Raw genomic sequence first — 15007 nt, forward strand, 5'->3', positions numbered from 1 at the left:
TTATCTATATCTGCCTGGCACTGTGCTGTCAGCTTACCCAACAAATCAATAACCACCTCCATATCCTTCTTCCTTGTGTGACGCTCCAAGATTGCCCTTTGTGTGATGTAATCCCTATTTTCATTATTCCAACACATCTTACATTTCTTAATGTTTAACTACATCTGACAATTATTTGACCAAACTGTTAAACTTTGCTTCCTATTACAAATTCAGTCTCCAATCCAATTAGCTACCTGAGCAGCCACTCCACAGGCCCTCACCCTGGTCAACAACCTCCCCTGTGGTACCTTATCAAATGCCTTCTTAAAGTCTCAACATACTATGTCCACTACACTTCCTTCATCCACCCAATCAGAAAAGACTTTGCAGAACCCTTATAAATCTGTTTCAAATGATCCCCCTTCAGTAAATCCATGGTGTCATTAATTAGTTTGAAATTATTCAAATGTTCCCCATGCTTTCCTTCATTAATGTCTCCAACATCTTCTCAACCACTATTCTTCTCTGGAACACTTCTGAAATAACTCCAATCCTCCGGTACCTGTCTTGACTCCAACGAGCTGTTAAAGATATCCGCTAACACCACGTTTATCTGCTCTGTCATGTCCCTCAATACTCAAAAGATGCACATTCTCCAGCCCTAGAGGTTTAGCAACCCTTGGTGTTCTTGCCGCTTATTCGCTTCCTCCACTCCGACATGGATCCATTCTAAAAGCCCTTGCTAACCCCCGACATAGATACTCTCCGCTAAGGCCCAAAAAAAAAAAATGTTGCATTGGTGTAACCCGCCCGACCCTACGTTTTTTTTTTGTTTTTTTACTATCGAAAAATTTTGCCGAAAAAATTTGAAAAAAAAAAATAAAAAATTATTGCTATTTTTGTTGTTTTGCTATCGTTTTCAAGTATCTTGTTGATTGCGATCGCGATCGCAAAAACCCGGAAGTGTTTCGGACAGAACCCGCCGACAAAAAGGGTGGTACTCGAGCCGGGGGAGATTTTGGGAGGGATTTATTAGGAAAAAAAAAAAAAAAAAAAAGATCCCGACCGACCTACCCTATTTTTCAGTGACCCGTTACGCCAATGCAACATTTTTTTTTTTTGGCCTAATGGAAGTTCCCCCGTTTGTTCCTGTGTAAATGTAGAAGCAAAAAAACTATTTAATAATCCTGCCAACTCACCCTCATCGTTCACCAATTCTCCTTTGCTATCCCTCAAAAGACCCACACTCTTCTTAACTGCCTCATCCCTTATATACTTAAAGGATGTCTTTCTGTCATGTTTCATATTCATGGCTAAGTTCTTTTCATATTCTCTTTTGGCCTGTTGAGTTATTTTCTCAACTCGTCTCTGTTTGTTCCTATATCGATGGGAGTCAGACTGTATTCCTGTTGTTTTGTACTTCATAAATTTCTTCTGCTTATCCTTAATTACACTGTGTACATCCCTGCTCAACCAGCCCAGTATATTTCTGCCTCGACCTTCGCACCTCACTGGAATATGCTTACTCTGCACCGGACACATTCACTCCTTGATGTTTACCCATTTGCCCCATGCAGACTATCAACTCACTAACTTTACCCAATATAAATCTCCCAAATCACGAATCATACCCGCAAAGTTTGCCATCCTAAAATAAAATAGCCTTACACCACTATCCCAAACTTCACATCTCAACAGTAGAGTTGCACTTATTATGTTGTGGTTGCTGGACCACAGATGCTCTCCCACTTGCACCTCCTGCACTATATTGGGATCGTTACTCAAAAGGAGGTCTGACACGACACTCCCCTCGCGGGCTTTTGTACAAACTGGGTTAAAAAGCAATCCTGGACTAAATCTAGAAAAGCCTCATCTGCTCTGCCCTTTCCCTGTCCCCAATCTATCCCTGGCAAATTAAAATCCCCAATAATTGAATCTCTTCGCTCATCACATGCCTTTCTGAATTCTTCACATATCTATCTTTCCTGCTCTTCCCTCATTCCAGGAGCCTGAAAAAGGATCCTACAAGTATCTTACTATTCTCCCAATCTCTATCCACACAGAATCCTCTTCATTAATTCCCTCCTTGATGTCATGCCTTTCTCTCGATACAATACTGTCTTTCACCCAGATTGCCACACCTCCTCCCCTTTTCTTTTTGGAAATCAGCCCCCACTCCCCATGCCACCCACCTCTCCCCCATGCGCCCACCTCACACCCCATGCTAACCACATCACTACCAATGCGTGCATCCATCATCGACCCACCCAACAAACACAATCGACTTTCTTCAACCGATCCCCTACTCTGACAAATCTCGTATAGATGTTGACCCTTTCCTCATTTTGTCCGCGAAAGCTCTTAAACAAGCCACCTGCAAGGATTTATAATAGGAAAGACCCCGTGCAGTCTCCACCAATCCAAACATTGCCCACATACAACATCCAAAACACTGATTATAAGCGTTTGTGGATTTGTCCCTGGCCTTGTACTTCTCGCGTGACATCTGCTCGGCCTTGTCCTTTTCTTCCTCAGGTTTTGACTCTCCGGCTCCACCACCATATACCCAACTGACCTGACACCCAAGCGATCCACAACTTTGACATCACCCGTCGAGGAGCCCTGCTGAGAGATGTACACCTGCCACACCAACCTTCCAGCCCCAAGCCAATGCACTCACATGCACTGGAACTACACCCTCCATTAATGCCACATCCCTCTGCAAATGGTCTCCCCAGTCAAGAGCGGGCTCTATGAGGCTGCTCAGAGCTGCCAGTGGACAAAACTATCCCCCGTGCCATTAATCCAAATGTAGGGACGAGAGCCAAATCACTGCCCCAAGCGCCTCTCGTTGAAGATGCCACGCTCAGACCCGATGTCAGGCCTCAAGGGAATTCCTGTTGAATCACTAGCTGCACACAGGCCAGACGATCAGCAATGTCACCACTGACTCTCCCTCCTGAGCCTAGCAGTAGCAAGCCGAGTCTGCGGCTCCATCTTTATGACGAGACTCAGTACAAGTGCCTTGCCCTCCCCGGAAGTTTGTTTGGTCAATGCTGTTGCCTTGTTCGACTATCTGGAGCCTTTCTTGATCTTCTTGGTGCGTATAATATCGAGCAGATCCGATTTGTCATCACTAAATGGTCGAATCGGTTCGTGATGGTGCAGGCGAAGTCCTCTTGCAATTTTCCGGCATAATGCCTCCATAAAGTGCCATACTGCACACTAACATCATGCCTTTGACAAATGCAACACTTATGCAATGCAAGAACAACACTTATGCTTGCGATGTAAGATGGTAGCCTCCCTCCCCTTAGGCACTATTTCCAAGTTTAAAATGGGACGTGATGTGCATGTGGCAGAAAATCGCCAGGACAAGGTTCAGGTCAATAAAACCAGAGGAGACAATAGTCAGGTGGAGACACCAAAGGAGTCGGGGATGTCCTGTGTGAGGAAGGATTCTGTTCAACAGATAATGTCTGGTTTATCGACAGTGACTTGGATTGAGAGATCTGTCAAGTTAGAGCAGAGGCCTCAGATGTTTGAGGTCCATAGTTAGGGATAGAGGAGGGGGAGCTGCTGGCAGGGTGCAGGAATGTGGAAAGGAGCAAGGAGAGGGGGTGGGGTGAGGGGGAAGTTGGGAGGGGGGAACTGAGAGGGGAAGAGAAAGCGGGGAGTTGAAAGGGGGGTGGATGAGGGGGAAACTGCGAGGGCTGAAACAAGGAGGAAACAGAGAGGGGGGAGGATACTGACATGGAGGCATTTGACACCATGAATGGATATGAAGGGGAATTGATGGTTCTGTGCACACAACCTCACAAAATTTGACTTCTCAGGATTCCCAAACTGGACATGCAGAGACAGACTTCATGAAAAGGATGGAAAAATTGTTTTCCATTTAAGGCACGGAGGAAAGTGGAGCTGTGAGTACGAGAGGAGGGTGGATGAACAAAGAGTTTAAGAGAGAAAATATTTTGCGAAATAACCCTTGTGAAAAAGAAGAAGAAGAGGAAAAGATTATGATGAATAATAATAAGAATGCATGGGAATTGTTCTTTGACGACGGAGTCGTATGGAGAGTTAGGCATTTTAAAATGCGCTTTTGAAGTGTTTTTTAATGTGATGAAGAGCTTTGAAAGGAGGAAACGTTAGATTTAATGAAGATTCAGTTTGGGGATATTGAAAAGTAGAAGGGATTGAGAATGAAGGAGGAACTGTATGTGGCAGATTGAGTCCCTTTTTTAATTTGTTATATTTTTTGAGTGAAAAATAATTTTTGGTTTTTATATGTTTCTTTTAAAGCGAGGTTGGAAAAGGGATCAAGCTGAGGGCTCAGAAATGTCAATACTTGGGAGAAAAGAAGCGAAAACGAAGCACGTGTGATCAAGGCAGAGACAGAAGCAAGTTGCCGACTCGCTGAGGCCAAGGCGAGTAGGCCGGACTTTAACAAGGACACAGATTCGACAATTCAACACATCTGGGTATGGTTTGAGACATAAAATTGGACGAAAACATGACCAGCAACACAGGAATGAAAATAAAAGAGTAAAACAATGGATGTGGTCTGGGAAACTTAGCTTTGATCTGTAGGGAGTAACCGCTCGAACCAGCATCACACGTGATTGGACCGACAACCGGAAAAACAACACCGTTGTATTACAAGTGCTCATATAAATAAGAACCCAAAACATTCTACAGTGGGACTTGCAGATTAAGCCTAGGTAGCAACAAAGTATGTAAAGTTTCCCATAAATGACCTCAAAATTATAGCTAGAGTTACTCTTTATTTACTTAGATTTCAGAAACGTCACTTTTTTCTTTCCAGGAACATGATGGAGTCGCTTATATTTTTACATACAGTACATAATTTCTACATTCATTCAAATAATTGGGTGTGGTTTTAAACAAGGAACAACCAATCAGCTCCCAGTACTTTTCTATTTCCCTTGCACAAGTTTGAAGATGATTCATCCGGGCTGTTGCAAGGGTTCTTTAGCTACAAGACACATACCGTGGCTTTAACCAGCTACCAGTTATTGCCTGTTTATCGGGGATGAAGTACATGCACACCTTCTGGGGTTTCCTTCCCTTTGGTGTATGTATGTTGTTCGTGGTGTCGTACTCAGCACGTTCTCTAATGACTGCAATTCAAGCGTTGAGCTTCACGAGTCTGAACGAACATACAGGTCAGCTACCACTTAGATGGATCTTTGTCAGTTGGTGTCTGTAACTTCTGTGTGGCGTTACAGTGACCACATCAACAGCGTAACGTTTTTGAAACTAGTATTTCAAATAAACAGATAAAGTCAAATGAGGAAGTTCACCATTACAAGCAACGTCCAACTCTGATTCCCGCATTGAGTTATTTCCGCCGCCTAGTGTCCCAGTCCTGCCGGCACAACTCTCGCATGTTCACCTTGTCCTTCAGGTCTGTCGATTCTGATTCCCATCACTGTGTCCTCTCGTACGATAGCCCGTCCAGGTTGATTTTGAGAGCTCAAAGGAATTATTACCCGATACACAATCTTAATGACTTTTAATCAACCTAATTATAATCGGTTCCACACGTTAACAACCGCTCTGGACATTAATACCTCGTTCACTCAGAGTTAAATTGAGCACAGGGACGATGGAAACACACAGCTCATCACATATCACCCATCTCTCTACACTCCCTCTCTGTGGGTTTATATAGTATCACAGAACAATCCCGTGCGTTCCAGCAAACGTGATTCTCGTCCACACTGGAAGTTTCATCTGAAAACGTTCCAGCACCTACACGAATCTTCCCAGGTAGCTTACAATACAATACCACCATCTACAGTCAAAATTAGCTCATTTCATGAAGCAGTTCATATTACAATTTACCGATATGTGCTACACCGTCCATTTTAATCATTCATTTACAGGCATTCACTGATGCTTAAATTTACCACATCAAGTTACTCCCGTGGACCTCATAAACTTTTCTATTTCTTGTGTATTTTCTTCCACTACCGGTTCTGCAGCATTCTGTGATTGCCTTCCGTCATTTCTAATCACTGTTACTGTGGAAGATTCACTCTTATTCACCACTCGTGTCAGCCCTGGGTATTCAAATTTTTTCCAATGAAAGTCAACATTTTGTGAAACTTCGTGCCAAAACTTCCAGCACAGAGTCAAGGAGCTTTTGCTGCTGCTGAATCTCAGGGAATTGTTCTTAGCAGAGCATAACGTTATGTTCATGGAGTGTATCTGGGGCCATGGAACTACCTGAATTAGTCGAGCCACTGTATGACCACACGAGTAGAAATTCATTTACACCTGATTTCTTCAATGGCTCATGGAAGGGCAAGGTAGAACTGACAGTGAGACAAACTTCAAGGGAATGAACAAACAGGAGAAAAGGAATGGGAGGAGGGGAGGAAACAATGAAACTAGGAAGTAAGATATTTGCATTAGGAAAGGTTAATGGGGATTATAAAAATAATGGGACAGAATTAGGGATGACAATACATGGCAGTGCACTGTTTGCCTGAGGATCTGGAGGGAAGAGTGAGACAGAACAGCCTCTGGATAGTGATTCCATAGACAGGAGAAGCAATGGATAAAAGAGTTGAGGTGTGCAGTCATCTTGGATTTTGGAGGTTTAAGCAGGAGGGGGTTACTGGAAGAACATCCTGGAGTAGATTGGGAGGTTTCCAAAGACAGAGAAGAGGGAGTAATATTGGGGTAGAGGCAGTAAAAACAGAGACTACTGACCTGTCTGCAATGTGAAAGCAACAGACCTTAACTTCGGTCTCATAATGGGAGATTGCAATAATTTTGAGAGCTTACATTCCACATAATCCAGGAGGAGGAGGGTCATGTGATCTGGGGTGCTAGCTCAGAATGGAAAGCAGTATTCCATTGAACCATGGAAAAAGGCTTTTTAGACAGAGTATCTGACTTGGATCGACGGGGGATGCCCGGTATTTATCTTTATCTCAGAAAATGCATGCTCTCAGAGGTTACTCTTCTCACAATAAGTATGATTAAATGACTTCCTGCATTTCATGTAAATGAAAAAGTCTCAATAAATTTATGGATTCATGACTCATGATCAAAAAGAAATAATTTATTGTCGAAACTTCCAACAAATTATTCATGACTGCAAACGTCTTTAGCATGAAGTTTGATAATTTTGCCACAGATTGTCATTGTCATTCAAATAATGGTAGTAGGCATTCTCTAGGAGGGTTAAAGTTTCTTAACTTTCATTAACTCTTGCAGTATATTCAACTATGCACTGTTTTGACACCATATCATCCAACAGTACTGAATGACACAAGCTGCCCCGTTAATAGGATCCCGTTAGGTGCTTTCAATGTGATTCCAAAAGGTACGTACTAATATGTACACGTGTTGTGGGCCGGGGTTCGGTGGCGAGAAACGACCACAAGGTGGAGCAGTGGAGTAGTCTCCCACCGAAAACCCGGAATTTAGGTCATGACCCTTGGATAACTCTAAAGGTCACGGGTACCTTCGCGGACCGTGGGCGCCAATACCTCGACCGCGTGGGGTAGGGTTAATTGCCAAATTTCAATATACCTAAGTACCCACGCAGTCTAGCTACCGGGGAAACCACACCCTCGGCCAACTTTGTCCGGACCGAGTCGCTGTTACCGACTCGGATCCGGCGTAACCGAGCGGGAGTAACCAAAGCCGCGCCGGTCCAAATGAACAACTTACAGCACGAACAGCCTTACTATTCCTCAAACCCGCACCATGCTTGGCCAATGAAAGAAAACACGAACAATGAACTGGAACATTTAACAGGGAATTTATTTTACAATAATCGGGGAGGGGAGACACAGAGCAGAGTTATCATGAATAAAAGAAATGTAATTTACAAGCAAAGGAAAGCACTTACACAATTCTACTTAACAGACTGAGCCCACGGACACACACATACACACCCAAAAGAACTGGACCCCGTAGGTCTATCTCGGTCAAGCCGGGCCGGGGTACCTGTCCGCTTCGTGCGGCCACACCAACTCCGAAACCACAATGGTGGGACCCGAACCCACGACCCGAAGTCCACGGCCCACGAACGAGGCCGCTCAACCACGACCACCACTGTCTCAGACCGCCCCAGCCACAACCGTTTGCAGAACACTCGTCGACAACCACAGACCACGCCGCAATCGCCACGATCACCGTCTGCCGAACGCTGGTCCAGACAACCACAGACCACGCCGCAATCGCCACACTCAGTCTCCTGAACGCTCGTCCAGACAACCACACTCTTCCTCTTGAGGTGGGAGGGGCTTCTTCTCCTCGCCACCCCCTCCTGATTGGACGGTGGGGTCAGGTGACTTGTGGTGGCCTCCCGATTGGCTGGGGCATGCATGTGGTGCTCGCCCTTCGCTCATTGGCTGGAGGAAACACTCTCTGCTCCTCCTCGGAGCGGAGCTTCGACCCAAGACGACGAAGGCTCCGCCTACGTCCTCAGCCAAAAACACATGCGTAATGGCGACCGGATTGAGTGCAGGACGGAGCGCTGTTGTTGTCGTTGTTGTAGTTGTTGTAACATGTAATAAACCTGACTAAAAATAATTTGTAGCGCACACATGTAATTCCCATTAGACAAAGGAAGGATTCTAACAATTAACACATACTTATCGAAATAACTAACTTTGGGACCTGAATGTTGAGTGCGCATGGTTTCCAGATTCGTAACACACGATCTACTTATAACGTCATTGTCTGCTATATGGTGAGTGGTGATAAAATGTGGAATCGTTTGTGGTAGCATATGGTAAGAGCACTATTTTTAAAATAGATCACAGATTTTTCTTTTCTGCATGTTTTGTATTAAATAAAATACAAGTCGAGCTACATTCAAGGTACACTGACCCATGGCAAATAAATAAATAACAAATCCTCGAGCGCGCAACATTGCCAGGGCGCCTTAAGGGTGTCCTGTCTGCTAGTATTAGTTATTTCCTTGTTATCTTGCACTCACGAAGCGAAAAGTAGAGTTAACTGAATGGTAGCGTACGTATATGTTGTACGTCATACTTCGCACACGTCTGCATTTTGTTAAGAGTGTACATTGAAACACATTCAGCAGAGGAAATTGAAACTTTATCACATGTTACATGACCATGTGATATAGCAGTCACTCTTTTGAGGTCAACATAGGCCAATTTTCTGAAATTTTCATCCGATTGAGTTTAAATTTGAACGGGATTTTCATTAAAATGACCATCATGTGTCATGTGGTCTGGCAGCCACATTGAATCTAAGGGGAAAATCTTTGAAAATCTTCGGAGGAGAAACCGCTTAACCTATCAATGCAAAATTTAACTAATTGATCAACTACCCATGGGAAATATGGTTTGATAAAGATGACGTCATCAGTCACATGGTCTGTCAGCCATATTGGATCAAAGAAAAAAAAAACTTTGAAAAAACAAGAGTTGGCTCACACAAAGTCGTTCCTAAGACTGTGCAGGATTATGTGTTCTACGAATTCCATCTAGTTTTTCACATTAATTGGGGTCTTTCTTGAAGTTAACGAAAGAAGGTAAACCTTTGTGGCCGGATAAACACCCAACAATGTTGAAGGAGATGGTCGAGAAGGTAACCATGATTTCAACATGTATAATGTCATGCTTGTTTGCTCTGCCAACACGAGTTCTTGTCATTGATGTATTATAGGCCTCCCCTTGCTCATCCAATCTGATAGCCATTCAAATTATTCACATCACATTCATATCAATGATCCACCCAGACTTCAACTGGTTGTAGGCATCCAACGTTTTCAATGCTTTCACGTCTTCCAGGGTGTAAGTACTTTTTGTAAACATGAGATAATTCACTAAATCTAGATATAAAATGGTTGAAAGTTCTTCTCGCTTCTCGACCTTGCTGTATTCGGAAATTCATCTGAATCTGTGTTGCCTTTAACCTGTATTCTTATAATATTGACATATATCCAAGCTTCGGGATAAGCTTTGACCACAAATATTTGGCCATGAAACATGAAAGTATGCCAAGCACAATAACTCAATTGATCTGAACATGAGAGTTTTTTGTTTTTTTTAACTGTTGCGGAGTGAAGCTCCAATGGATTAAGTGCCGGAGCGTCCACTCCGGTGCACTCCAGCTGGACTACACACCTGGCTATGACGACCTTTCCTGTGCCAACAACATAGCAAAGCTGGCTGCCAAAGCCATTCACGAACTGGACATTCTTTGTCGATCCAAGTCTTTTGTTGGAAAATCTGAGCTACTTGGTCAACAAGGCCTTTGTCTGTAGCTCAAAAGAGGATTGAGTCCCACACCTGGCACCACTGCATCACCCCTATCTCTCCTGGATTCGAAGGAATCTGAAGCTTTCAAAATTATTGGAATCTCCCATGATGCCAAAGCACAAGGTATGTTGCTTTCACATTGCATCCAGGTTGGTGGTCTCGGTTTTTAGCCTGACCACATGCAGCGGAGAGGGGGTTTTGCAATCGTGTGTGTGTGTGTGTGTGTGTGTGTGTGTGTGTGTGTGTGTGTGTGTGTGTGTGTGTGTGTGTGTGTGTGTGTGTGTGTGTGTGTGTGTGTGTGTGTGTGTGTGTGTGTGTGTGTGTGTGTGTGTGTGTGTGGTAACATTTTTACCATTTCAGCTTTTGGCATCAAATTTTCAACAAAACTTTATTATGAGATAATATGGAGAAGACAAATTAATAATTTGGATAAAAGGTCAAAGGTCAACATCACATAAAATTATCAATTTTCATCCGATAAACGAGATTTGAACAGGGTTTGCATTTTGGGTCACTGAATTGTTGATTCATCATAAAACACGAGAAGCTGATTGTTTTGAAGTCAAAATGTCAAAGGTAAAGCTCACAAAATCATCAATTTCCATCTTATCAACTTGAAATTTGAGCATGGTTTGCATATTGGATCAGTGAGGCCTAGATTGCTTTTGATGTCAAAAGGTCAAGGTCGCCTAAAATCGTCAATTTCTTTATCCGTTTTCGTACTGTTTAGCATACGGAATAAGAAGTCTGAAAAAAGTGGATGTGGACAGGTTTTGTAGTTTCAGATGCTTACTAGTCTATTGTATATTTTTTGATGTTACTCCCTCTGCTCTTCTCTCTTCTCTCTTTCTCTCATTCCTCCTATCTGCTCCAGGGTGCACGTGTTCTTCCATTAACTCCCACCCAGTTATAAACCAAAATACAAGCTGACTGCACACCTGAAATATTTTATTCCTCATCTTCTGTCTATGGAACTACCTTCCAGATGCTGTTCTGTCTCACTTCTCTTTCCAGGATTTCAATCAAGCAGTGCTTTGATAACCCACATTGATAAACCTTTAACTCTCAATCAACGTCTCAAATCTATCATATTCTTCACTCACAAGTTAAAGAGAAAGCAGTTTTGCGACACCTTGAAATGCGTTTCTGCCTCTGCAAGGTCTGCAGCCCGACAGCCCTCGCTTGTTTGATCAAACCAAGAGGTGAAACAATTTCTGGCCAATTTATAATGGCTTTGATGTGCAAGCTGGAATGAGGTATTTATTACAACCATTGAAATATAGCTGCAAGGATAGCTTGGAGGTGTGTGCACTCACCTTTGAGCTATCTCGCCTGGGTTCAAATCTTGACCGAGCCATATAAACTAACCCTCAATCCTGGCTTTTTGAATGCAGAGTTTTTGAATTCACATCAATGTGTGTGCCATCCATCAGGCCCTTCAGGTTGGAGACTGAAGTCTTGTTGTGCCCTTGAAGTTTCCTAGTGTCTTGGAAGTTTTCTAGTGTCCTTGTCCTGCACCTACAGGTACCGTATATACACAAGCTCCTCCATGAGCCTAGCATTATCATATTGTTGTCACGGATCCAGTTGAAATGTGTCGGAAAAATGTGAGGTGAACTTCATCAGAATGTGGCGATTAATTTAGTCATTGCATCCCCGATAAACAGCAAATATTTTACAACTCGAAAATAATCTGATGACATGAATTACTCACAAATCTACTTTCAACAGATTTAAGTTTCCTTGCAGATGTGTTAGCTGTGCTCATACCAAGTGAAGATGTACTGTTGTCAAAGTGCTATTATTCATTTATCACTGCAATGAGTAATTGTCGAAGTGCTATTTTTTTTTTTTGTCGAAATAATGAGTAATTGTTGAAGTGCTATTTAATCCCATACATATCATCTTCCAACCACACCCTTTAAGTTGGACCATAAAAAGGTCCAACTTCCCAGCCACCACCACTGATGTTTTCCATCCTCTCACTTTCCCCTTGGTTCTTTGCCTCCTGTTGGTTCAAATCTATAAATAAACCAAGCATTCAACATTCTTGCCATTTCCTACTCCTACTTACCTTTCCCATGCCTGCTTTCCCACTAATGGTTGCAAGTCCACCACTTTCATACCTGTTTTCCTTCTTGGCCAGCAGGCCCAGGTGAGCCAGGAGGACAAACACATGGCGGCGCTTGTGCTGGGGGAAGTCTATCTTCTTCACACTGACATTGGAAGCAGGAAAAGATAGCATGTTCAACCTGGTTACATATTCAAATAGAAGAGTTGCGGGTCTGAATCCACACTTTTTGGTCATTCAGCACTAAGATCAGGTCAAAACTATACAGCGACTCTTATTTGCAAAGTGAAACTGAAGCTAAGTATCTCTGAGTTTTCACATTTCTTCCAGTGATCCCAAGGTGTGTGTGTGTGTGTGTGTGTGTGTGTGTGTGTGTGTGTGTGTGTGTGTGTGTGTGTGTGTGTGTGTGTGTGTGTGTGTGTGTGTGTGTGTGCGTGCGTGCATGCGAGCGTGTGGCCTGAAACCAGACACCAGAGAAAAACTTTCTTGGCAAAGGAAGATGGTGTCAAGCCCACCTGACGATCGTCCTGCAAAAAAAGGCAGATGGGATGCGCTCATCAATGGAATGTTGATTTATGCAAGTAATTCAAGCAATGCAAGTTCTCTTCACAACTATCATCTGCCTGCTGTTATGAAAGGACGTTCTTTTTAACATTACTTTTAGCATTGCAGAAGGCTCAAAGTTCTGAGCAGCTACACCTTCTGGTTTGAATTCAGCCAAACTTAACCGCCCCGTTTTACCATCTGGGGCCTGCATCTGGACCCGGAGTCTGATTTTGGCAGACTTGAGGATAAGCACAATCAAGAATGAAATAACTTAATATATTCCTGGCACACAATAACATGTCGCAGGGATACAAGGCATTTTAGCAGAAGTTTGTTGTTAACGTATCATGTGCTGCCATAAACATAAGTTTGTGTGATAAAGTGTTTTAAACATTCAACTTGTAATATTGCATCGTCAATAAATCAATTGGCAGTCGTTGTTTGTCGGTTAATTAACCCATGGCCTTGGTAGTCATCGTTTGTTTTTCACAGGAAAGTTGTGGATGATCGGTTTAACGATTCAGAGAAAGTGTTTATCTATTCTTCCAAACATCGAAAGCAGAGGGAAAGAAAACTTACGACGAAAGGCAGTTCACAGGCAGTTTCTCGTTTGTTCTGTTCAGGGTCACAATAAATTCGCAATTTTTGTATGGTGAACTGTAAAAGAAGAGAAGAAACATTTCCTCCCAAACTCTTCGCACAGCACATGCGTCTGTCATCATCCTAAACATAACAGCAAAGACAAGTTAAGAGAATAAACAGTTAATTCCTCAACAGTAAAAAGAGACAGTACATTCCTGCTTTGGAAATAGACATCTGCTCCTTCCTTCAAAAAAAAAATTTTAAAAAGTCTTGCTCGGTTAACTCTTTATTAACAATCTTGCAAGGGTTGGCAGGATAGCTTGAAGGTATTCGCACTCACTTTTGAACTGTGCAGCCTGGGTTTGAATCTTGATCTAGCTATAAACTGCCACTCTGGTGTTTCACATGCAGGGTGATACATCAATACCATCCACGTTAGCTATTGGTAATAATATTTGGCTGGACATAGGGATGTGGATGGATCTGGAGATGTGAATACAGATGGCAATATGTGGCTGGGTGTTAAGCTGGGGGATCTGTCGAGAATAAATGGTTATTGGAAGATGTTAAACATCTTTCGTGAGAGGTAGGCAAGTTATCACCGGCACCTTGGCAAAATGCAAGGCCCGGACTGTGAACAGGTGTGTACTACCCAAACCCTCGACCATCGACGCCATCGAGTGGACTTTAAACCTCGTGGATTACCTCGTATGAACACGGCACGCTTGGTGATTTATTTAATGGCTGTCGGCAATTTGAAAGATGATGCCGTCATTCCCTACATCCAGGCAGACTTCCCAAAGGGAGACACCGTATCTGCTATTGGGTGCTTCTTAACACCAATGGGAAGGTCATATCTAGGGCTTGTCAATGCACAGAATAAATTCAAAATGATGATGTTTACAATTAATCATGTTGGGGGTGGAGAGGATTTTAGTTGTGAGTGCTGTTATCTAATCCATAAAGCTCTTTATAAACACTGACTGACTCACTGACTCACTTATTGATATTAAAGATCGGGACCTTCCGGGTGACGTAGAGAGCTGAAATGTTGTGTGCTGATGGAAATCAAAGCTGCTACACCAGAAAAATTCACAGAATCGTCGAACAACATCCATAAATGAAAATATAAATAAATGAAAAAAAAAACTGAATTTTTTTTTTAATGCAGGTGAGTGACCTGAGACAATGGGGAAGTATGGAAATTTTGCATGCCGATGGACATCATAGCCGATACACCAGGAAAAAAAAAATCACAGAACCATCAAAAAACATCCGTAAATAAAAATATAAATAAATGAAAAAAAAGAAAATAAATAAATGAAAAATCAAATGCAGGTGTGTGACCCGAGACAATGGGGAAACATGGTTCATGTGTAAGCATACCCGCAAGTATATATATACATATATATATATATATATATATATATATATATATATATATATATATATATACATATATATATATATATATATATATATATAAAAAAAAAATGACCAAAGCTTTTCGTGCTGCACTCCTCAGGGTTAAAAAAAAAAAAAATCT

At 42.5% G+C, this 15007-nt stretch overlaps 1 protein-coding gene across 1 annotated transcript in view; it reads right to left on the reverse strand.

Annotated features, from left to right (window-relative positions):
* LOC147025964 (uncharacterized) overlaps positions 1 to 14138 on the reverse strand; it is a 197432-nt gene extending 183294 nt beyond the window's left edge. The window contains exons 1-4 of the mRNA XM_085883562.1: positions 14064 to 14138; positions 13459 to 13602; positions 12992 to 13117; positions 12389 to 12514 (exon numbers count right to left, since the gene is read on the reverse strand). Of these exons, the coding sequence (XP_085739688.1) occupies positions 12389 to 12514; positions 12992 to 13117; positions 13459 to 13602; positions 14064 to 14138 (471 nt within the window). The remainder of the gene's footprint in view (positions 1 to 12388; positions 12515 to 12991; positions 13118 to 13458; positions 13603 to 14063) is intronic.
* Positions 14139 to 15007: the final 869 nt, after the last annotated feature.

This window comes from Eptatretus burgeri, chromosome 5, assembly GCF_056783735.1.
Source record: "Eptatretus burgeri isolate ZD-2024b chromosome 5, Ebu_testis_v1, whole genome shotgun sequence".
In the NCBI taxonomy this organism is placed as follows: domain Eukaryota; kingdom Metazoa; phylum Chordata; class Myxini; order Myxiniformes; family Myxinidae; genus Eptatretus; species Eptatretus burgeri.